The following is a 26,028-nucleotide window of genomic DNA, read 5'->3' as shown; positions in this document are numbered from 1 at the left end:
CCGTCAAAGATTTTGTTTGGGGCGATTTGCTGCTTCCGACGATGATATAAGGTTCTACACTAGGTACGTTTTTAAAATATTTGTATGTGTGCATACATATATATATATATATATGTGTGTGTGTGCGTTTATATAAACACGTGTGTGTGTGTGCGTGTGTGCGCATAAACACGGTTGTGTGTAGGCTATATATATATATATATATATATATACAAACAAACAGTTTTTAACATTATGTACAGTGATATTGAGTAAATAAAAAACGTATACATGTTTGTGTGTAGGATATATATATATATATATATATATATATATATAATGCAATATGTATATATATATACAAGTATGTGTGTGTGTGTGTATGTACATGTGTGTGTGTACATGTAAATAAACATGTCTTACATCTCATTTAGCTTCATGATTTACAGGCATTTAATGAGTTTCTGGAAACTCATTGAACCTGCATCCCACAAAATGATTCGTGTGACCAGAGCAAGAGCAACTACAATGAGGAGTGAAGCTGAAACAAGAGACAGTACATGGGTAAATAAAAAATAGCAAGAAAAAAAATAAATAACTTTGCATTTTCAGTGAAAGCTTAGTCAACACATTATATGTACATAATTGCAAACCTTGTTATTTTTATAGGGTCAGTCCCTGCAGCCCATTGATGAGTTCTTCCTCTTCATGATCCACCTCTCAGTTGGCCAAACACAGCGGGATCTGTCCCACAGATTCAACATTCATCAGTCTACAGTTAGCCGAATTATTACAACCTGGGCCAATTTTTTGTACACCATTCTTGGCTCTGTTCGCATATGGATGTCTGAGGAGGAAGTCAAAGCGCATCTACCCAATGAGTTCCAGGACTACCCAGACACACAAGTAGTGATCGACTGCACGGAACTGCATTGCCAAACTCCATCCTCTCTCCTGCTTCAAAGTGAAGTCTTCTCCAATTACAAGTCCCACTGCACGTTCAAGGGGTTAATCGGCATGGCACCACATGGTGTGGTCACCTTTGTGTCTTCCCTGTATGCAGGATCTGTCAGTGACAAGGAGCTTTTTAAGCAGTCTGGGATTGTGTCTCTGTTGAAACCTGGGATGGCAATAATGGGCGACAAAGGTTTTCTTGTTGATGACTGTGTGCCATGCAAAGTCTACAGACCTGCTTTCCTGTCAAAAAGGAAACAGCTGACGGCTGATGAGGTAAAGAAGACACAGTCCATTGCTCGGCTGAGGGTCCACGTCGAGCGTCTCATCCGCAGGGTGAAGGAACACAAGCTGTTCGACACAGAAATCCCTCTTTCCATCACAGGGAGCATCAACCAGCTGTACACTGTTGCTTGCCTCCTTGTAAATTACCAGAATGGCCCCTTAGTAAAAGCATGGGCAAAGGATTAAAGACAAGATAACTTTGTTTGGGGATTGATGAATTTGCATTTATTTTTGTCCAAATAGAAATATTGTAAATATAAATAACTTTGTACAGTAGCACTGCAGGAAAGTAAACATGTAAATATAAATAACTTTGTTACAGTCTTTAACATTATGTACAGTGATGTTGAGTAAATAAAAAAAACTTTGATACAATGTTAAATGATTATTTGTCTTTTTTACATCTGTAGGTATCTTGGCAGGTAAAAGTAAAGAAAGAAATGGTCAGCTTTCTCTCGAATGATCTGAAACATTCTGGTGTCTTTGTATATGCGCTGGATCATCATGTCATCCTGTGCATAAACGACAAAATCACACCAGTCCAATCCTGAGATCAGCATTTGTTCTTGAACTTGCCAAAAGTATGCATGCTGTTTCAGTTCTGGTGTGCCATTGTGAAATTTAAGGTAAGGACAGTCCACGTAACTTTTGACATTGGGACATTTTATCTCCAAAAGTCCAAAAACATGGTGCTCTTTAGGGTCAAAAATAATCCCATCAGGAGAGGCCCCCAGCCAAGGTGCATCGGGGTGAATTAAGAACCCACAAGTGTGGTAGTTCACCTCTCGCAGCAGGCAGTATTCCTCAATTGCAGCAGATTCCATTTCAAGCCCTCTCTTCATATCTGCTGTCTGGCGAGTTTCTTTGTAGATTCTTTCAGCCAGGTGTTCAGCCGAGCTCTGTCCACGCACATGACAAACCTCCCTAAAACGTGACGCTGTTACCCGGGGTTTTCGGACCGAGTGCCAAGCATGTGATGCACTCTGTTCTTTGGTGGCATGCTCTATTTTGTGAGCCATATCTAAGGTTACTGCCAGTGACGTCATGTGTGGTTGTCCATGTTTGCTATGGACAAACAAGCAAACAGATGTGTCAAGGCTGTAACCAACTAGTGGCAGAGGTGGCGGTGGTGGGGCATCTTGATGGTGAGTAATGTTGCATGTTGTTGCAGCTGGCTGCTGGTATGACAGCACACTTCCATACTGAACTTTACCAAAGGCAGAATCCACCAAAGAATCCTCATGTGACATCCTGATAGTGGTGACTGGAGGAGCTACAGCACTGGCGTAGTCCTTATATGCCTCTGCTACTTGGAGGACTGAGAGGTCAGGCAGCTCACTGGTGACACCCTTGTAAAGGGTACTCCTGAAATGAAAAGAAAAGTTTTAAACAAAAAGCACTTTTTTTCTAGATTTTATTCTGTCTAATCTTTCATATTTTTAATTTTAAACTACATTCATCTTTAGAATGAAATGTTTGCGTTGTACCTTAAACCCTCAGCAAGCTTCCTCTCTTTGGGTCTTGCAGACAGAACCACCATTTTATTGACAGGACCTGGCTTGACTCCCTATATATAAAAAAAAATGCTCATTGTATTTATTAGTTTATTGCATTTCCAGTAGTTGTATTTTTATATATTTTGTATTAGCAAATTCATTTAGAATTACCATTGTTCTAGGTTTATGCCAGCTCTGCTCCGTTTCAGTACAGCTGTGAACTGGAGGAACTGCACTGATGCCAAGCTGTGAGTAGTGGGCTGTTTGGTAGAGTAGTGCAACAACAGGGCTGCCAACTCTCACGCATTGGCCGTGAGACACACGCATTTGACTGGTTTCACACGCTCACACGCCACACTCCCGATTTCTCACGCTGAAGTGTCAACCCGGTCGGTCAAATTTCTGAAAGATGAGTTTATCTATAGATCTAGCTGTTGAGCCACTCGTGATCGACTAGTTGTGCTTTCAGAGACTGTGAGGGGGTTCAAGAGCGCTCCCTGTCTGTAGTTTCGAATTGTCGCAAACTGAGAACATTTTTGCACGAGCCATCCCAGGTGCATTTCCGCGGCTTCAGGTATGAGCTCTGAGTATCACAGACCCGTCCGGCGCTTCGTGTCCTCTCTCTCTGTAACAGAGGTGAGCAGCGCGGCTGGTAGCGTAGCAACTTCAGTTCATGTTAGTGGACTCGCTCTGGGGGGGGGGGGGGGGGGCAGTGACAAGTTGCATCAGTCTAGTCCTCCGATAATGCGCAGCGTACAGCCGCCTCTAAACTTTGTCACCACCAGAGACCCAAATGGGCCTCTGTCTGTGCGACGGTCTGAGTGAGATCCACCATATCAGCGGAGCAATGACATGCACAGCAGACTATTACAACTCTCCACATCTCGGACACTGATGGGAGGAGTTATATTTTGAATGTGCATAAAGTTGTAAACAAGAGCAGAAATCTGATGAAACACATCAGAGTTATACTATACTATATATACTATACTACTATACTATATATACGATACTGCAACTTTGGGCCACTATGGTGCTTCTCTAACCTCTGTGCATCTCTAAATGTAACTGTAAATAATTCATTCAATGTTTTATAAAATGAACAAATAGTCTTTATTTTCTCGAAAAAGTAAATCCAGTAAGTGGGGCACAGAGGATGAGGGCCAAACATTACTGAGCCTTGGCACAAAGGTTAAAGGATAAGAATTTATGCAAAACAGTGGTTCTTATTCTTTAGAATTTCAGTGGTCTTAGTTGATCCCTCAACATTAATTTAACTTTGGGTCCCTGGTCCCTACACCAGGGACCCCTGGACCTGTTCCCCACAGACACAAATCTTCTCAGCTGTTGTTGACATATGCTCCTGTCTCTTCATGTGGTTCATTATGTTTGGCACATTGTCTGGGTCAGTTCTTATATCATAAGAATTTAATAATGTTTATAATGTTCATGCTAAATGCCCTAATACCTGTTGATACTACAACAATGCAAAGGCTTCTAACCCTACAGTTTTGCACATATCATGCAAGACTTGATTTCTCAATTTTTTTTGCAAAAAACTCTCCAGAAAGTGCCATTTAATGGTTTATTTTTCAATTTTTTTTCCTGGGGGGGCATACCCCCAGACCCCCCTAGGGAGAGCCCCATCTCCCCACATATAAAAAATCCCAATTTAAACCCTGAAGTATAATGATGCTGAAAGAGCCAAAGAAATTGCTTTGTACGCGGCAAAATATGGGTTGCCCCCCCAAATCTCACTCCAAGGTTTGGGGAAAAGTTGGCAGCTCTGCAACAATGTGGTTGCACATTGCTGTCCCAGCAACACAAGAACAACTACTCTGTGACAGTGTTACAGGACGAGAGTCTTTTAATACAATCTGTAAAGACAATTAAATTGTTAATGTTATTTGTAAATAGATTCTAAATAATTTAAAACACTTATGAACCCATATTTTCATTTAGAGATCAGCTGTCTTTTATGTCCTCCTACTCTTAATCTATGGGGCTTCTCTGACTTCCTCATCGACCTGAAACATGTCGCCCTCACGCTGATCTCTCCTGACAACTGATCTTTACTGGAAACTGAGAAATTACTCAGTCAGTAACAATCATATTGCACAATTTGTATGCAACAGTTAGATCGCATCAACAAGCAATTTTCAAATTTACGTCAGAAACGGAGACAACAATTTTAGAAACCGATTCGCTAACTTTAGTCCAATTTAGCATGATATGAGAAAATAACGTTACTCACCCTCAACGTTGTCAATGTAGCTTGAAATATATAATTTAAATCCCTTCTCTTTCTTGCTCTTAGGTGTAACAGCAAACTGCCTCACAATGGTGTTAACATCATTCACATTAACCTTAGGCAGTTCTTGTAAACAGCGGGTGTAGTTTGCCATTATCTCTGTCGGTACACGATCCGTCCCTGTGTGCAGTATATTCGCGCATGCGCAGATGATTTCATGATGAACGTGGATTTACGACACTGCACGATCTGTTCCCATAGACAGTTAAAGAAAGTCTGTTCGCCTCCACCGGAAAGCTAACGTTAGTTTAGCTAACAGTAGCTGCTTTTCCCACTGTTTAGTTTGAGTAACGTTATTTTAGGCTGAATCAACCTGTTAGCCCGTTAGCCGAAATAGCTGTTAGCTAAACTAGCATCAGCTTCCCGGTAGAGGCTAACCGTTCTCTTAGCTAATATATCAGTACACGATCTGTCATAGTTGTAGCGGTTAGCCGTTAGCCTCATGGATGTATTAAGAGGACGGTTAGCCTCCACCGCCGTTAGCTTCCCGGCTAACCGCTAGCTTTGATTCAGTCTACAATACAGTTACTCAAACTAAACAGTGGGGAAAGCAGCTACAGCTAATTTAAGACTTTACAGTAATAATAAAGACAATTATTGAGTGATTGTGTTTTAAATGAGCACAAGTAAAGTAGAACTGACGTAACCACTATTATATATTATATATATCGCTGTTATGTTATATAATACACATATAATTGAGGGTCTTAAACATGCTGTCTCAGCTAGCGGTTAGCCGAATTAGCTGTTAGCTAAACTAACGTTAGCTTTCCGGTGGAGGCTAACAGCAGACGGCTACTGTGGAACGGATCGTGCAGTGCCGTAAATCCCTGGTAAATCCTCGTACATAATGATTATCATCTGCGCGTGCGCGAACATAATGCACATGCGCAGAACGGATCGTGCAGGCAGGACGGATCGTGTACCGACAATCTCCACAGAATGTAAACACGGCTTTCAGCGCAGCACCGGAAGTGAATGAGCGGGCTGAGACAAACCCGGAAGTGATTGTGCATAGAGCCTATTGATATGGGTTGATCAGAAATTGTTATTTGTATTGCTGATTTGAAAACTATTTACATGACAGCATTGAGCTTCAGATCAATGGTGTTGTCATGGTAACAAACAAACTATATACAGAACGTTTTGCAACAATGAATACAACACATGCGGTTGCAATTATGAAGTAAAATGTAATGAACAAGAGTTTTCATACTCAATATAACTTTCTTTTTTTAACTTTTATTTTTTATGATCAGTGTGATTTTTTTTTTTTGGTTCTTTTTTATTTTTTTATTTCCACACCAGGTGTGTGTGTGTGTGTGTGTGTGTGTGTGTGTGTGTGTGTGTGTGTGTGTGTGTGTGTGTGTGTGTGTGGTGTGAGTAAGAGAGAGACACAGAGAGAGAGGGGGCGGGGGGGGCAGCTGACAATAGGCTAATACAAAAAAAAATCTCCGATGGCAGACGCAACGGGAGTTGCATTTAAAACCAAGCAGCACGTCTGAAACCCCACGAGCCCAGAAATCTACTGGTTACTATGTAAGTACTACAAACCGAAGTTAAAAACAAACCTGAAGCTGAAGAAACCACCAGAGAGAGAGAGAGAGAGAGAGAGAGGGAGGGAGAGAGGAGAGAGGGAGCGCATTTCTCCATGTTCTGTGTGTGTGTGATTGATCCGAGCGGGTTTGTAGGCGGGGGGGGCGCTGTGATTATCACAGAACGCTGCGCGGCCAGTTGAGGAGTTGTATTCAATCCGAGTACGGATATTGACTCATATTACTCGGATAATAGCCTACTTGTACTCGGCAAAAGTGCTTTATCCGTACCGGATACTCGTTTCAGCCGGATACTCGGATCACCCCTAGTAACAACTACGAACAAACGGGTCGGCGGAAATAGCCTACTCATGGGCACATACAGCGAGTTAAAAAAAAAAAACACACCGGCTGCTGCAAACGAGAGTTAAATTGCGTTGGAGAAAAGTGCTGCTAGAGTAAATGTGTATATTCCAATAGGCTATAGTGTATATCATATTTAATCATACGTATATTATCTATTTCATTTAGGTGCAACACTGCGGGCGAAAAAGTAAATGTGCTGTATTTATATATAGCCTAGCGCTTTTCTAGTCTTAACGACTAGCCTACTCAAAGCGCTTTTACATCATACAGGAAACCTTCACTATTCAAACACTGTGGCCGAGGCTGCCGTACAAGGTGCCACCTGCTCATCAGATAAACACTCACACACATTCACACTCCGATGGCAACTTGGGGCTCAGCTTCTTGCCCAAGGAAGCTTCGACAGGGGACTGCAGGACCGGGGATTGAACCACCAACCTCTTGGTACTGGTCCTAATCCCATTCTGAGTCTGCAGCACCATTGTTAACAGAATTATAATTAATAATCATTTATTCCAAAGGGTTTACATCATTCACATGCAAAACAAGCGTAGGCCTACTGTGGAACTACTTTTTAATGGCTCTTACTGATTTGTGTCCAGAGTCAGTCACATTCTTCTGACGGCGCTTTACTGTGGCTTGACTAATATGCTCCGCATCACCAATGTTGTAAAGAAAACTACCGTCTGCCAAAAAATGAATGTGTCACAAATAATCTGATGGGTGAGCATGTCCAAGATGGGTGACGTTAGTGATATGAGGTAATGTAGCTTATAGGCTGCATCACAGACTGGGAAGAAAAATTATACCGCTCAAATAATAAGTTATCTGAAAACTGAAATGTTTGTCTAAAATATCCTTTCCCGACATGTAACACCAGGCGAAGTAGGCTAAAGCAGCTTTTTCATCAACGGGATCGTAGACAGAGCGAAATGCCATGTTTTTAGAAAAAATAAGTTTTATATTCTGCCTAACCCTGTTTTTTATTCATGCCGATAACAATCCAGACTGGATGAATGAATGAGGAAATGAAAGAGCGCTGAGTCAGAAGGAGGAGACTGAGAGAAGAAAACCTGCTCCCGACCAGGTTAGGTTTACAGGCTCCGTTACCATAGTAACTGACTCTGAGGTGAAGTTATCTCCCTTTCTGAAACAGAAAACCCAAAGTTTCCCTCATTTTAGGGTTAACAAACTCAGAGTTTTCACTAAACCTGCTTTCTGAAATGGGGCTCTGGACCCAAATCTACACCACTCTATTGATGAGGCACTTACATTGATACAAAGTTTTTATTTTTTGCTTTGTGACTTTTTTTATTGATAGTATATTGATTCAAGTATTGACCTGGGAAACTTTGAATAAATGTCTTTAAAAAGAAAAATAATGAAAGATGGACATTTTTATACTGGTACCCAAATCATTTATTCAACTTAATTAACTTGTTTCTCCTTTGGGTAACACTTTATGAAAAACTATCATTAATAGATGGTAAATTGAGACTAAATTAATCTTGTCAGGCGCCCCTCGTTCTGAAACTGTTTATTGTCTGTATGTCTGTTTTCTCTGTCTGTACGTCACTGGTTCCTGTTGCCAAGCAACCTGGGGGGCGTGGTCTCCATTCATTGCTTCGTGTTGGTGTTGGTTAACGCATTACTGCCTCTGCTCCTCCGTCATAGATTCCCACAACGGATCATCACTCAAACACACCTTCGGATCTTCACTACCCACTTCCCCACAGTTCGGATTCCTCTTCACTCCCATGCCGTCACAGCATCCTCCCATTGCACATTGACTTGTCATGTGGCTCACGGACTGTCACCAATAAACTCTCCAATAAACTCTCGACAAATCTTTAGTTAATTGTCCTTTCACCATTACCAAACCGTCATTTTACTGTTACATGATGAAATTATAATTAAAACAATTTTAGTGGTGCTGTAAATAATTAGTTTATTGTTACACACATTGTGTCCCTCATATACCATATTAGGTATAAGATAATGATTATAAAATATGTGTAAGCCTTTAAGAAACTATTTTTAAAAACTCTTTAAACATTACATAAATAGATAGACCAGATATTCCTGACACTTTAAAGATTACTTGTTGGTTTGTAAAACATCTCTAAACAGTGTCTGGATAGTTATTATAAAGTTGCAACATATTAAAAAATGATATAGGCCTACACACATACACACACACACACACATATATAGTGTGTATGTGAATATATATATCATACTGTGCAAACATTTTAGGTACGTATGAAAAAGCTGTAAACTAAGAATGCTTTCAAAAATATGAGCGTTAAAAGTTTATTTTCATCAGTTAATTGTCCTGCTGCAGAATTAATTTGGGGCCAATCATACTCCTCCTTAATGGTATTGCATAATGGGTAAGTATCTGCCTGTTTTTCTCAGCATTGAGGACACCAAATCTCCAACTCTATTTGCAGAACTGCAGCCCCAAACTTGCAAGGAACCTCCCCCATGCGTCACTGTTTCCTGCAGACACTGATTATTGTGGCTCTCTCCAGCCCTTTGGCCAACAAACTGCATTCTTCTTTTTTTCACACCTGCCTAAGACTTTTGCACAGTACTGTATATACAAAGAGTATATGTATTTATATACTGTAGATACTTTATAGAATTTAATGAAGGGCAAAAAATGTATCATCATACCAAGCACTTCCTAACCAATAACTATGAAAACCATCAGTCACAACTTTACAATAGCATCCAGATAATGTTTAATGATGGTTTGCAAAGTATTTATTAACTATTTAGCAAGGTATTAAAGTCATCCGTTGCAACTTTATAATAACCATCCAGACACTGTTTATAGACTGTTTACAACTAATAACCCTAAACAAAGTGTGAAGAATATCTGGTCTATCTATTTATGTAATGTTTAAAGATGTTTTAAAAATGGTTTCTTGAAGACTTGCAAACATTTTTTAATTATTACCTTATGCCTAATAAAGTATATGAGGGATGTAATGTGTGTAACAATAAAGTGTTTATTTACAGCACCACTAGTATTGTATTAATTATGATTTATTTGCTTGTTAACAGTAAAATGACGGTTAGCTAACGGTTAAATGGCAATTAGCTGAAGATTAATGTACTATCCATTTACCATCTATTAATAATGGTTTTTATAAAGTGTCACCTTCTACTAACAAGTAATTCCAATTTTGAACAGAAGAAGGGTGTGGAGACTTTAACCGGACTGCCAACATATTTTAGCAACATTCCATGCCGACAGCCATAGCTGCCTTTGAGGATAAATAAAGTTGTTTACGAATAACTTTTGAGCTGTTGTTTTTTTTGTCAGTGCAGCAGAACTTGTCTATGAAGGAATAAGAGACCAAACTAATCTGCCATAAATTGATACGGAAATCATAGGATGATCAACATTGTTTCATTGCCTGGTGATCTCTAGGAGGTCCAATAGGAGGTGAAAATCTGTGGAAATTTGACATCTACAAAATAATATTCCGTCATAGTCATAGTGTCAGCTACTGGCAACCGGAAGTCAGCTTTATGTGACAAACATCCGATTTACATGAAATTGACATGGTGTGGTCTCTGCTTGACATAGTATGTGTTTAGTACATGTTGTCTTTCTTGGACACATGAAGTGATCCAAAATTTGCAAAACATAATCTCTGTTTATTTCCATGATAAGTATTTTCTATCAGGCCAGGGTGCCTGATAGAAAATATTTATCATGGAAATGAACACCCGGGTTAACCACCCTCCCACGAGTGTAAAGGTAGGTGCGAGGACCCGTTCATCACTTTGGTTGTTATACTTTCTGTCACATACTGGTAAAACACCTTTCAATGTTCCATTGGTGGAATCCACCAGAAACCTGTTTCAATTACAAAAAGGGAGTAGGCTATGCAATGGTATTCAGCCAATGAACTGATGGAGTGACACCTGACGGCCGGTTTCCAGTCATTTGTTTTCTTAATTAAAGGTTATCAGCTATGAGTCACATGAGGATGTATTGTGTTCCTATATAAAGACCTTCATATATGTTGACTGTCACAGAACTGCACTATCACAGATGTAAACTGGACTGAATGAAAAGGCTCTGAAAAACCACTGAAAGCAGATTAAAAGAAAAGATTCCTAAATTTCATCTTATATCTTTTCATTTTGGGTAAGTACATTTTTAAGTGCATAGACTTTTGTACAATGGTCATGAGAGAGAGAGACTTTTAGGTAAAGATAATTATGATGATTGTGATAATTATGGTTTTATAATAAGCTACATATTTATGTTACATTGTCTGTTATTTTATCATTAGTATAGTGTATTAGAAATAAAGGACATCTAAATAAATAATTAGTTTACACATTTAGATATTAATAGTAGGCTACATGTAATGAATCATTTAATAAGAACTTAATGAATTTAGATATTAATAATAAAATTTTGTCAATGTGAATTGTATGTAAAACATATAAAGAATATATATATATATATATATATATAATATAATATATATATAAAAATAAGACTTACTTGGATGACCATCATAAAGTTGTAACTATTCTTATGATAATAGTTACTGAAAATTATTTATTTTTTTAAACCATCACGTAACATTGACTTGTTCCCATCAAATCTTTTATGGTGATCTTTTAAAGAGATGATTATTTGATTATGTGTGTATTACCTGGCTGTTCAAGTATTCTGCTTGTTGAGGTAGTGCATGTCAGCTTGTGTGAATGTTATCTTAACCCTTATAAGGTCTTTGGGAGAAATAGAGTAAAAGACCCTAGAACTTGAAGTTGGGATATGGGAAGTAAACATGTATGTCGTTAAGATGTGAAGAAACAGGTCTAATCTGTCAGGCAGGGTTTTAAAAACTTGACAAGGTTTCTTTTTGCTTTTTTCAAACTCTTTTCAATGCCTTTAACAGAATAAAATGAGAACTTGTGAGAGAAAATAACATCTTTCAAAAGTGAAATAACATCCAGGTAGAGTTAAGGATGGTAGATGAGTGGTGGACCCAAAAAGCAGAGGCGGAAAGTGAAGATAGTTTTGATGATTTCATGAATCCAGTTGCACAAAAACAAAAAGAGTCCTGGAAATAAGCAAGAAAAAAACAGGAACCAAAAGTAAAGTCTATGTAAAAACAGAAAACACAGGAACACTAGCAAGATTGATGAAGACTAACAAAACAGTATGCAGTAACACTACAATGATCTGACAACAGACAAGGGGACCGCCGAGACTAAATCCAGAGGGAAACAGGGAACAAGAGGCACGTGACACAAAGGCTGGGAAAAATCTGAAAGACATCAGGTAATCACATGAGGGCAAACACAGGAAATAAAACTAAAGAAAAGACAACGCAGTAAACAAGACTATTAAAATAAAACAGGAAACAGAACATACAGACACTCACAAGAGACCACAAGACAGAAACCACAACTAGACAAGACAAGGGAGCAACCAAGTACTAAAACATATACAAGATCAAAAAATAACCCAATCCCAAGGACAACATATATAACAAAATACCAAACCATAACATGTAAGTTTTAAAAGTCAACAGGACCTACACATTTTCTTAATCTTGTCAACAAAGTAACGAAATACAAATACTTTGCTACTTCCCATCTCTGATTCACTGTAATCTGGTAGATTTTTAAGATATTTTTTCTTTACTATTTATTTTTGTGCCAACTCTTTACTTCTACTTCTTATATTTTTAAACACAAAAATCTACTTCTTTTTTCTTACATTTTATAAAATTGTCTCGTTAATTTAGTTTCAAATAATTTCAGTGGAGTTAGGCCACCGTTAGCATTTTTCGGGTCATCAATACCGAATTCAATCTAATTGGGTGGGATTTAGTGGTTGAATGGCATATAAGCCTGCTCGTTAGTGTCCAGACGTGCCTGCTTCCAGTTAGTTGCCTACTGAAAGTATGTCACATAACATTTGATAAATGTGATGCTTTCAAATACATGTCACGTCATGTCTATTTTGTCTCGGCGGAGATGAGATGAAAACAATCGGAACACGGCAACAACCCGCGCAGCACTGCAGACAGTTCACCACTGCGGGTCAGCAACATAACACCGAATCTATATCGGTGGGATTAACAGATAAAATGGGTGGGAGCCCGGTGCTCGGAAACTGACATGGCCGCTAAGAGTTCATGTCACTGACCAAGCCGTTGAACCAGTCCTCGTCGTCGCATCTCTGCGCTGTGTGTGTGTGTGTGTGTGTGTGTGTGTGTGTGTGTGTGTGTGTGTGCGTGCGTGTGTGTGTGTGTGTGTATTGTAGTAAAGAGAAAGAGAATGAGAGAAGGAAGTTTGTGTGAGGTGGACCTTGTCACCACAGACCCAAATCTTCTAAGCTGCTGCTACTGACATATGCTGCACTGTCTCTTCATGTGGCACATTATGTTTGGCACAGTGTATAGGTAATTTCTTATATCATAATAAGGTATTACAATGTGTAATCGAGTGATGACTGGTCAACAGTAGGCTGATGTAAATGCTAAATGCCCTCTGTTGATACTACATTAACGCAAAATAGCCAATATGGCTCTTAACCTTGCAGATTACACATTCCATACAAACAATGTGTCGTAGATGTGTGTATATAATGTATATACATACACATACCATGTAAGACTCAATTTCTCCATTTGTTTGCACAGAACTCTCCAGAAAGTGCCACATTTAATGGTTAATTTTTCAAACATCTTGCCGTCTATTGGTTGTTAGTTGTAACTCTAAAAGTATGGGGAATTTCTTAATTAATGTCAGTTTAGTAATTCATTCATATTGTATCCTTTATTTTCTTTCCAGAAGCCACATTTGAGCACACACACGTACATGTAGTTTAATTTAAATGTTAAGGGGAAGATTAAAAAGAGAAACTGGATCTGTGAATTCTCACGGAATAATAATTGAATTCATATCTTGCTACTCAGTCAGAATCTTATTAACCTGTCTCAATAATCGTATATGTGATGTTTAAGGCCTGTTGGCAGACATCAATTAACAATGTAACCAACGGCATATAAGGAAACTGTTTTCCATGAACACATTTCTCAGCTTGCACACTAGCAACATTTTGTGTCATTCAAACAATACTTTTACACTTTAAGTACATTTTCAAGCCTGTACTTTGTCACTTTCACTTGAGTAAAAAAATTAAATCAGTACTTCTACTTTTACCAGAGTATTTTAACACAAGTATATGTACTTCTACTTGAGTATGGGAAGTGACTACTTTTACCATCTCTAGTAATAATCATAATGTAATAACCATCTTGATATTCAACAACTGTGAGGTTGATGGATTATCTTGGCAACGGGAAAGTGCTCAATAACAAAGATTTACACTAGATTACATTACATTACATCAGATTTAGATTTATTTTTGAACAATACTTGAGCGAAGAAGACCTCTTGTGTACATAGGAAAAAGTCTTGTTCAGTGTGAAATATCTATATAAAAATACAGTATTATAATTATTATTTGCGTCGAACTTCCTTTTGAATGTATTCTGTGCCCTGAGTTATAAAGACTAAAAGTACTGAGATAACAATTACTGTCATTTGGAGATTGAAAACTGTGTGCACTGTTAAAAGTACTGTAGAACAAAACCTTTCCATATGCTGCTTCTGTGAATAAGTCTCTGTATTTTTTCATTACATAAATTTAAAGGGAGACAAGATGGCTGTTGGAAGGATCGTACTGATGTTCCTGATTCTTATGGGTAAGCTGAGTTATATTAAAAAGATGGCAGTTAAAAGTCTTGAAATAAATAAAGGAAGAGGTTTGGATTACAATGAAATTAAGGTGGTTGCCTACACCTCATAAATATTTGATATAGAAAAACAGACACAGTCTATTATTATCTTTATATAACTTAGATAATAACGGTGAAAGGTATGCTTGGTTTTGCTAATACTTTTATTTTTGTAATATTTATGTAAAACTTTTGCACCTCCGACAGCTATTACACCTATGGAAACAGTCACAGAAACTCCAGCACCAACAACCGGCGCATCTACAGCTGCCGCACCAACAACAGCAGACACTACTACAGCTGCACCAACAACAGCTGCACCCACAACTGCTCCACCAACAACTGCCGCACCAACAACAACAGCACCTACGACAGGTGCAGCTACAACAGCAGCACCTACAACTGCCGAACCAAAAACAACATCCCTTACTACAGCAGCACCAACAACAGCTGCACCAACAACAGCAGCACCTACAACAGCTGCAGCTACAACAGCAGCACCAACAACTGCCGCACCAACAACAGCAGTCCCTACTACATCTGCACCAACAACAGCCACACTTACAACAGCAGCACCAACAACGGCCGTACCTACAACAGCAGCACCTACAACTGCAGCACCTACAACAGCGACACCTACAACTGCCGCATCAACAACAGCAGCCCTTACTACAGCAGCACCAACAACAGCTGCACCAACAACAGCAGCACCTACAACAGCTGCAGCTACAACAGCAGCACCAACAACTGCCGCACCTACAACTGCAGCACCAACAACCGCCGCACCTACAACTCTCACGCCAACAACTGCCGCACCTACGACAGCTGTAGCTACAACAGCTGCACCAACAACAGCAGCACCTACGACTGCAGCCCCTACTACAACAGCACCAACAACTGCTGCACCAACAACAGCCGCACCAACAACAGCCGCACCAACAACAGCCGCACCAACAACTGCTGCACCTACAACTGCCACACCAACAACTGCCGCACCCACAACTGCTCCACAAACAACTGCCGCACCAACAACAACAGCACCTACGACAGCTGCAGCTACAACAGCAGCACCTACAACTTCCGCACCAACAACAGCAGCCCTTACTACAGCAGCACCAACAACAGCTGCACCAACAACAGCAGCACCTACAACAGCTGCAGTTACAACAGCAGTATCTACAACTGCTGCTCCAACAACAGCAGCACCTACGACGACAAATGCTCCACCAACAACAGCCGCACCTACAACTGTAGCCCCTACTACAGCTGCACCAACAACAGCCACACTTACAACAGCAGCACCAACAACGGCCATACCTACCACAGCGACACCTACAACTGTCGCTCCAACAACAGCAGCCCCTACAACAGCTGCACCAACAACAGCCGCACCTACAACTGCCGCACCAACAACAGCAGCCCCTACTACAGCCGCACCTACAACTGCCGCACCAACAACAGCAGCACCTACGACGGCTGTAGCTACAACAGAAGCACCTACAACTGCCACACCAACAACAGCAGCCCCTACTACAGCTGCACCAACAACAGCCACACTTACAACAGCAGCACCAACAACGGCCGTACCTACAACAGCCGCACCTACAACTGCAGCACCTACAACAGCGACATCTACAACTGGCGCACCAACAACAGCAGCCCTTACTACAGCAGCACCAACAACAGCTGCACCAACAACAGCAGCACCTACAACTGCCGCACCAACAACCGCCGCACCTACAACTCTCACGGCAACAACAGCAGCCCCTACAACAGCGGCACCTACAACAGCGACATCTACAACTGCCGCACCAACAACAGCAGCCCCTACTACAGCTGCACCAACAACAGCCGCACCTACAACTGCCGCACCAACAACAGCAGCACCTACGACAGCTGCAGCTACAACAGCTGCAGTTACAACAGCAGCACCTACAACTGCTGCTCCAACAACAGCAGCACCTACGACTGCAGCTCCTACTACAGCAGCTCCAACAACTGCAGCACCAACAACATCTGCACCAACAACAGCCGCATCAACAACAGCTGCACCAACAACTGCTGCACCTACAACTGCCGCACCAACAACCGCCGCACCCACAAATGCTCCACCAACAACAGCCGCACCAACAACAGCAGCCCCTACTACAGCTGCACCGACAACAGCCGCACCTACAACTGCTGCACAAACAACAGCAGCAACAACAACAGCCGCACCAATAACAGCTGCACCAACTACTGCTGAACCTACAACTGCCACACCAACAACCGCCGCACCCACAACTGCTCCACCAACAACTGCCGCACCAACAACAACAGCACTTACGACAGCTGCAGCTACAACAGCAGCACCTACAACTGCCGCACCAACAACAGCAGCCCCTACTACAGCTGCACCAAACACAGCCACACTTACAACAGCAGCACCAACAACGGCCGTACCTACAACAGCCGCACCTACCGCGTCACCTACAACTGTCACTCCAACAACAGCAGCCCCTACAACAGCTGCACCAACAACAGCCGCAACTACAACTGCCGCACCAACAACAGCCGCACCTACAACTGCCGCACCAACAACAGCAGTCCCTACTACAGCTGCACCAACAACAGCCACACCTACAACTGCCGCACCAACAACAGCAGCACCTACAACTGCCGCACCAACAACAGCAGCCCCTACTACAGCTGCACCAACAACAGCCACACTTACAACAGCAGCACCAACAACGGCCGCACCTACAACTGCTGCACCAACAACAGCAGCACCTACGACAGCTGCAGCCACAACAGCTGCAGCTACAACAGCAGCACTAACAACTGCCGCACCTACAACTGCCGCACCAACAACCGCCGCACCTACAACTCTCACGCCAACAACAGGAGCCCCTACAACTGCGGCACCTACAACAGCGACACCTACAACTGCCGCACCAACAACAGCAGCCCCTACGTCAGCTGTAGCTACAACAGCTGCACCAACAACAGCAGCACCTACAACAGCTGCAGCTACAACAGCTGCAGTTACAACAGCAGCACCTACAACTGCTGCTCCAACAACAGCAGCACCTACGACTGCAGCCCCTACTACAGCAGCACCAACAACTGCTGCTCCAACAACAGCCGCACCAACGACAGCCGCACCAACAACAGCCGCAGCAACAACTGCTGCACCTACAACTGCCGCACCAACAACCCCCTCACCCACAACTGCCCCACCAACAACTGCCGCACCAACAACAACAGCACCAACAACAGCCGCACCTACAACTGCCGGACCAACAACAACAGCACCTACAACAGCTGTAGCTACAACAGCCGCACCCACAACTTCTGCACCAACAACAGCAGCACCTACAACAGCTTCAGCCACAACAGCTGCAGCTACAACAGCAGCCCCAACAACTGCCGCACCTACAACTGCCGCACCAACAACCGCCGCACCTACAACTGTCACTCCAACAACAGCAGCCCCTACAACAGCTGCACCTACAACAGCCGCAACTACAACTGCCGCACCAACAACAGCCGCACCTACAACTGCCGCACCAACAACAGCAGTCCCTACTACAGCTGCACCAACAACAGCCACACCTACAACTGCCGCACCAACAACAGCAGCACCTACAACTGCCGCACCAACAACAGCAGCCCCTACTACAGCTGCACCAACAACAGCCACACTTACAACAGCAGCACCAACAACGGCCGCACCTACAACTGCTGCACCAACAACAGCAGCACCTACGACAGCTGCAGCCACAACAGCTGCAGCTACAACAGCAGCACTAACAACTGCCGCACCTACAACTGCCGCACCAACAACCGCCGCACCTACAACTCTCACGCCAACAACAGGAGCCCCTACAACTGCGGCACCTACAACAGCGACACCTACAACTGCCGCACCAACAACAGCAGCCCCTACGTCAGCTGTAGCTACAACAGCTGCACCAACAACTGCCGCACCAACAACAGCAGCACCTACAACAGCTGCAGCTACAACAGCTGCAGTTACAACAGCAGCACCTACAACTGCTGCTCCAACAACAGCAGCACCTACGACTGTAGCCCCTCCTACAGCAGCACCAACAACTGCTGCTCCAACAACAGCCGCACCAACGACAGCCGCACCAACAACAGCCGCACCAACAACTGCTGCACCTACAACTGCCGCACCAACAACCCCTCACCCACAACTGTCCCACCAACAACTGCCGCACCAACAACAACAGCACCTACAACAGCTGCAGTTACAACGGCAGCACCTCCAACTGCTACTCCAACAACAGCAGCACCTACGACAACTGCAGCTACAACAGCTGCAGTTACAACAGCAGCACCTACAACTGCCGCACCAACAACAGCAGCACCTACGACAGCTGTACCTACAACAGCTGCACCAACAACTGCCACACCAACAACAGCAGCACCTACGACAGTTGCACCAACAACTGCTGTACCTACAACTGCCGCACCAACAACCGCCGCACCCACAAATGCTCCACCAACAACAGCCGTACCAACAACAGCAGCCCCTACTACAGCTGCACCAACAACGGCCGCACATACAACTGCCGCACCAACAACAACAGCACCTACGACAGCTGTAGCTACAACAGCCGCACCCACAACTTCTGCACCAACAACAGCAGCACCTACGACAGCTTCAGCCACAACAGCTGCAGCTACAACAGCAGCACCAACAACTGCCGCACCTACAACTGCCGCACCAACAACCGCCGCACCTACAACTACCGCACCAACAACAGCAGCCCCTACTACAGCTGCACCAACAACAGCCGCACCTACAACTGCCGCACCCACAACTGCTCCACCAACAACAGCCGCAGCAACAACAGCAGCCCAAACAACAGCTGCACCAACAACAGCCGCACCTACAACAACAGCACCGACAACTGCCGCACCAACAACCACAGCCCCTACTACAGCTACACCAACAACAGCTGCACCAACAACAGCCGTACCAACAACAGCAGCACCTACAACAGCTGCAGTTACAACAGCAGCACCTACAACTGCTGCTCCAACAACAGCAGCACCTACGACTGCAGCCCCTACTACAGCAGCACCAACAACTGCTGCACCAACAACAGCCGCACCAACAACAGTTGCACCAACAACTGCTGCACCTACACCTGCCGCACCAACAACCACCGCACCCACAAATGCTCCACCAACAACACCTGCAGCAACAACAGCAGCCCTAACAACAGCTGCACCAACAACAGCCGCACCTACAACAACAGCACCTACAACTGCCGCACCAACAACCGCCGCACCTACGACTGCAGCCCCTACTACACCAGCACCAACAACTGCTGCACCAACAACTGCCGCACCAACAACAGCCGCACCAACAACAGCTGCACCAACAACTGATGCACCTACAACTGCTGCACCAACAACCGCCTCGCCCACAACTGCCCCACCAACAACTGCCGCACCAACAACAACAGCATCTACGACAGCTGCAGCTACAACAGCAGCACCTACAACTGCCGCACCAACAACAGCAGCCCCTACTACAGCTGCTCCAACAACAGCCGCACCTACAACTGCCGCACCAACAACAGCAGCACCTACAACAACAGCACCTACAACTGCCGCACCAACAACCGCCGCACCTACGACTGCAGCCCCTACTACACCAGCACCAACAACTGCTGCACCAACAACAGCTGCACCAACAACAGCCGCACCAACAACAGCTGCACCAACAACTGCTGCACCAACAACTGCTGCACCAACAACCGCCTCGCCAACAACTGCCCCACCAACAACTGCCGCACCAACAACAACAGCATCTACGACAGCTGCAGCTACAACAGCAGCACCTACAACTGCCGCACCAACAGCAGCCCCTACTACAGCTGCTCCAACAACAGCCGCACCTACAACTGCCGCACAAACAACAACAGCCCCTACAACTGCGGCACCTACAACAGCGACACCTATAACTTCCGCACCAACAACAGCAGCCCCTACTACAGCTGTACCAACAACAGCCGCACCTACAACTGCCGCACCAACAACAGCAGCACCTACGACAGCTGCAGCCACAACAGCTGCACCAACAACTGCCGCACCAACAACAGCAGCCCCTACTACAGCTGTACCAGCAACAGCCGCACCTACAACTGCCGCACCAACAACAGCAGCACCTACGACAGCTGCAGCCACAACAGCTGCAGTTACAACATCAGCACCTACAACTGCCGCACCAACAACCGCCGCACCTACGACTGCAGCCCCTACTACACCAGCACCAACAACTGCTGCACCAACAACAGCCGCACCAACAACAGCCGCACCAACAACAGCAGCACCAACAACTGCTGCACCTACAACTGCTGCACCAACAACCGCCTCGCCCACAACTGCCCCACCAACAACTGCCGCACCAACAACAACAGCATCTACGACAGCTGCAGCTACAACAGCAGCACCTACAACTGCCGCACCAACAACAGCAGCCCCTACTACAGCTGCTCCAACAACAGCCGCACCTACAACTGCCGCACCAACAACAGCAGCACCTACAACAACAGCACCTACAACTGCCGCACCAACAACCGCCGCACCTACGACTGCAGCCCCTACTACACCAGCACCAACAACTGCTGCACCAACAACAGCCGCACCAACAACAGCCGCACCAACAACAGCTGCACCAACAACTGCTGCACCTACAACTGCTGCACCAACAACCGCCACGCCCACAACTGCCCCACCAACAACTGCCGCACCACCAACAACAGCATCTACGACAGCTGCAGCTACAACAGCAGCACCTACAACTGCCGCACCAACAGCAGCCCCTACTACAGCTGCTCCAACAACAGCCGCACCTACAACTGCCGCACCAACAACAGCAGCACCTACGACAGCTGTAGCTACAACAGCCGCACCTACAACTGCCACACCAACAACAGCAGCACCTACGACAGCTGCAGCCACAACAGCTGCAGCCACAACAGCAGCACCAACAACTACCGCATCTACAACTGCCACACCAACAACTGCCGCACCTACAACTCTCACGCCAACAACAGGAGCCCCTACAACTGCGGCACCTACAACAGCGACACCCACAACTGCCGCACCAACAACAGCAGCCCCTACTACAGCTGTACCAACAACAGCCGCACCTACAACAGCCGCACCAACAACAGCAGCACCTACGACAGCTGTAGCTACAACAGCTGCACCAACAACTGCCGCACCAACAACAGCAGCACCTACGACAGCTGCAGCAACAACAGCTCTAGTTACAACAGCAGCACCTACAACTGCTGCACCAACATCAGCCGCACCAACAACAGCCACGCCAACAACAGCTGCACCAACAACAGCTGCACCTACAACTGCCGCACCCACAACTGCTCCACCAACAACAGCCGCAGCAACAACAGCAGCCCCAACAACAGCTGCACCAACAACAGCCGCACCTACAACAACAGGACCTACAACTGCCGCACCAATAACCGCAGCCCCTACTACAGCTACACCAACAACAGCTGCACCAACAACAGCCGCACCTGCAACAGCTGCACCAACAACTGCCGCATCTACAACTGCCGCACCAACAACAGCCGCACCTACAACTGCCGCACCAACAACAGCAGTACCTACAACTGCCGCACCAACAACAGCAGCCCCTACTACAGCTGCAGCTACAACAGCTGCAGTTACAACTGCGGCACCTACAACAGGGACACCTACAACTGCTGCACCAACAACAGCAGCCCCTACTACAGTTGCACCAACAACAGCCGCACCTACAACTGCCTCACCAACAACAGCAGCACCTACGACAGCTGTAGCTACGACAGCTGTAGCTACAACAGCTGCAGTTACAACGGCAGCACCTACAACTGCTACTCCAACAACATCAGCACTGACGACAGCTGCAGCTACAACAGCTGCACCAACCACTGCCGCACCAACAACAGCAGCACCTACGACAGCTGCATCAACAACTGCTAAACCTACAACTGCCGCACAAACAACCGCCGCACCCACAAATGCTCCACCAACAACAGCCGCACCTACAACAGCAGCCCCTACTACAGCTGCACCAACAACAGCCGCACCTACAACTGTCGCACCAACAACAGCAGCACCTACGACAGCTGCAACCACAACAGCTGCAGCTACAACAGCAGCACCAACAACTGCCGCACCTACAACTGCCACACCAACAACCGCCGCACCTACAACTCTCACGCCAACAACAGGAGCCCCTACAACTTCGGCACCTACAGCAGCCACACCTACAACTGCCGCACCAACAACAGCAGCCCCTACTACAGCTGCACCAACAACAGCCGCATTTACAACTGCCGTACCAACAACAGCAGCACCTACGACAGCTGTAGCTACAACAGCTGCACCAACAACTGCTTCACCAACAACAGCAGCACCTACAACAGCTGCAGCTTCAACAGCTGCAGTTACAACAGCAGTACCTACAACTGCTGCTCCAACAGCAGCACCTACGACTGCAACCCCTACTACAGCAGCACCAACAACTGCTGCACCAACAACAGCCGCACCAAATACAGCCGTACCAACAACTGCCGCACCAACAACCGCCTCACCCACAACTGCCCCACAAACAACTGCCGCACCAACAACAGCATCTACAACAGCTGCAGCTACAACAGCAGCACCTACAACTGCCGCAACAACAACAGCATCCCCTACTACAGCTGCTCCAACAACAGCCACACCTACAACTGTAGCACCAACAACAGCAGCACCTACGACAGCTGTAGCTACAACAACCGCACCTACAACTGCCGCACCAACAACAGCAGCACCTACGACAGCTGCAGCCACAACAGCTGCAGCTACAACAGCAGCACCAACAACTGCCGCATCTACAACTGCCACACCAACAACTGCCACATCTACAACTGCCACACCAACAACAGCCGCACCAACAACATCAGCCCCTACTACAGCTGCACCAACAACTGCTGCACCAACAACAGCAGCATCTACGACTGCAGCCCCTACTACATTAGCACCAACAACTGCTGCACCAACAACAGCCACACCAACAACAGCCGCACCTGCAACTGCCGCACCAACAACATCAGCCCCTACTACAGCTGCTCCAACAACAGCCGCACCAACAACAGCCGCACTAACAACAGCAGCCCCTACTACAGCAGCACCAACAACTGCTGCACCAACAACAGCCGCACCAACAACAGCCAAACCAACAACAGCTGCACCAACATCTGCCGCACCTACAACTGCCGTACCAACAACCGCCGCACCTTCAACTGCCACACCAACAACAGTAGCACCTACAACTGCCGCACCAACAACAACAGCACCTTCGACAGCTGCAGCTACAACAGCAGCACCTACAACTGCTCCACCACAACAGCCGCACCAACAACAGCCGCCCCTACAACAGCTGCACCACAACCTGCACCTACCCAACAGCACCTACAACTGCCGCACCAACAACAGCAGCCCCTACTACAGCTGCACCAACAACAGCTGCACCAACAACAGCTGTACCAACAACAGCCGCACCTGCAACAACTGCACCAACAACTGCCACACCTACAACCCTGCCGCACCAACAACAGCAATACCAACAACAGCTGCACCAACAACAGCCGCACCTGCAACAGCTAAACCCAACACTGCCGCACTAACAACAGCAGCCCCTACAACAGCTGCACAAACAACAGCCGCACCTACAACAAAAGCACCTACAACTGCCGGACCTACAACTGCCGCACCAACAACGCAGCCCCTACTACAGCTGTACCAACAACAGCTGCACCAACAACAGCCCGCACCTGCAACAGCTGCACCAACACTCTGCCGACCTACAACTGCCGCACCAACAACAGCAACACCAACAACAGCTGCACCAACAACAGCCGCACCTGCAACAGCTGCACCAACAACAGCAGCCCTACTCTGCAGCACCAACCAACAACAGTCGCACCAACCACAGCAGCCCCTACTACAGCAACACAAACAACTGCCACACCAACAACCACAACACCACAGCACCTACGACGCTGCAGCTACAACAGCAGCACCTACACTGCCGCACTAACACAGCGCCCCTTCTACAGCTGCACCAACAACAGCCACACTTACAACAGCAGCACCAGCAACGGCCGCCCAACAACAGCAGCCCTTACTACACTACAGCACACCAATACAGCTGCACCAACAACACGCACTTACAACAGCTGCACCAACAACAGCCGCACCAACACAGCAGCACCAACGACAGCTGGACTACCACAGCAGCACCTACAACTGCCGCACCAAACACAGCATTCCTACTACAGCTGCACAACGACAGCAGCACCAACAACTGCCGGACAAACACACAGTACCTACGACAGCTGCAGCTACAACACCAGCACCTACAACTGCCGCACCTACGTCAGCACAGCTACAACTGCCGCGCCAACAACAGCAGCATCTACAACACTCCACCAACAACAGCAGCACCAACAACTGCCACACCAACACAGCAGCTACTATAACTGCCGTACCTACAACTGCTGTATCTACAACCGCAGCCCAAGCACTTTGTCCTCTGATCCAGTTTATAGCCTTTCAGCAGGCTTGCCATCAGTAACTTTACAGCTGCCCTTTCTGACCCCAACACCACTGATTCAAAACTCTTGAACAATCAGTCATAAATACTGTGAGTGCATTTTTAATTCATACACTTGTCACTGATTGAAGTTTACTTGAGTGTTTTGAATCAGGATTTCATAGAATGTTTTCCTAAAACACAAATCTATCAGATGAAAATTATTTTTAGTCAACTTTATGTGTACTTGAAAGCCATTTAAGGTCCACAATATGTTTTTTTCTTGCAGTTTACACCAATCTACCAAAAGAAATTTGGAAAAAATTTAAACGATGCAAAGTCAAAAGTTCAGGTAAAACATTTTCTATATTTACGTTTTGATCTTGAAATTGGTATATCTAATGTTATAGTGTTCTGTGTAAAACACACATGACACAAGGATGTAAGAAACTGTGACATAGTTTATTAACATGTCCCTTTTGGTTTTGATCCAGTGCCATACCTCCACGAGCAACTGGAACTGAAGCAACGATTGAGTTGTGTTCGATAGTACTACTCCTATTGCAGATCTCCCACAGAATAATGTTGTTGCTGAAGTCTTAGTAACAGCTTTGAGTAATCCCAACAATACCTTCAATGTGAGCATAGATCCGGGATCAGTCAAAGTAGTAGGTAAGTAATCATGAAAGATGCTATTAAGTCT

At 45.2% G+C, this 26,028-nt stretch overlaps 1 protein-coding gene and 1 long non-coding RNA gene across 2 annotated transcripts in view; one reads left to right on the top strand and one right to left on the bottom strand.

Moving 5' to 3' along the window:
• Positions 1 to 1,512: 1,512 nt before the first annotated feature.
• LOC116686385 (uncharacterized) lies at positions 1,513 to 3,168 on the bottom strand. Its single transcript, XM_032511395.1, has 3 exons — positions 2,886 to 3,168; positions 2,706 to 2,785; positions 1,513 to 2,583 (listed from the first exon to the last, which is right to left on the bottom strand). The coding sequence occupies exons 1-3, from the start codon at positions 3,039 to 3,041 to the stop codon at positions 1,617 to 1,619; spliced, it is 1,203 nt and encodes a 400-aa protein (XP_032367286.1). The 5' UTR covers positions 3,042 to 3,168; the 3' UTR covers positions 1,513 to 1,616.
• A 22,699-nt stretch (positions 3,169 to 25,867) lies between these two features.
• Positions 25,868 to 26,028, top strand: part of LOC116686333 (uncharacterized) — a 19,450-nt gene continuing 19,289 nt past the window's right edge. Inside the window, exon 1 of the long non-coding RNA XR_004331223.1 lies at positions 25,868 to 25,993. This is a non-coding gene — a long non-coding RNA (uncharacterized LOC116686333). The remainder of the gene's footprint in view (positions 25,994 to 26,028) is intronic.

This window comes from Etheostoma spectabile, unplaced genomic scaffold, assembly GCF_008692095.1.
Source record: "Etheostoma spectabile isolate EspeVRDwgs_2016 unplaced genomic scaffold, UIUC_Espe_1.0 scaffold352, whole genome shotgun sequence".
NCBI lineage: Eukaryota > Metazoa > Chordata > Actinopteri > Perciformes > Percidae > Etheostoma > Etheostoma spectabile.
This window is presented reverse-complemented; position numbering and strand designations above follow the sequence as displayed.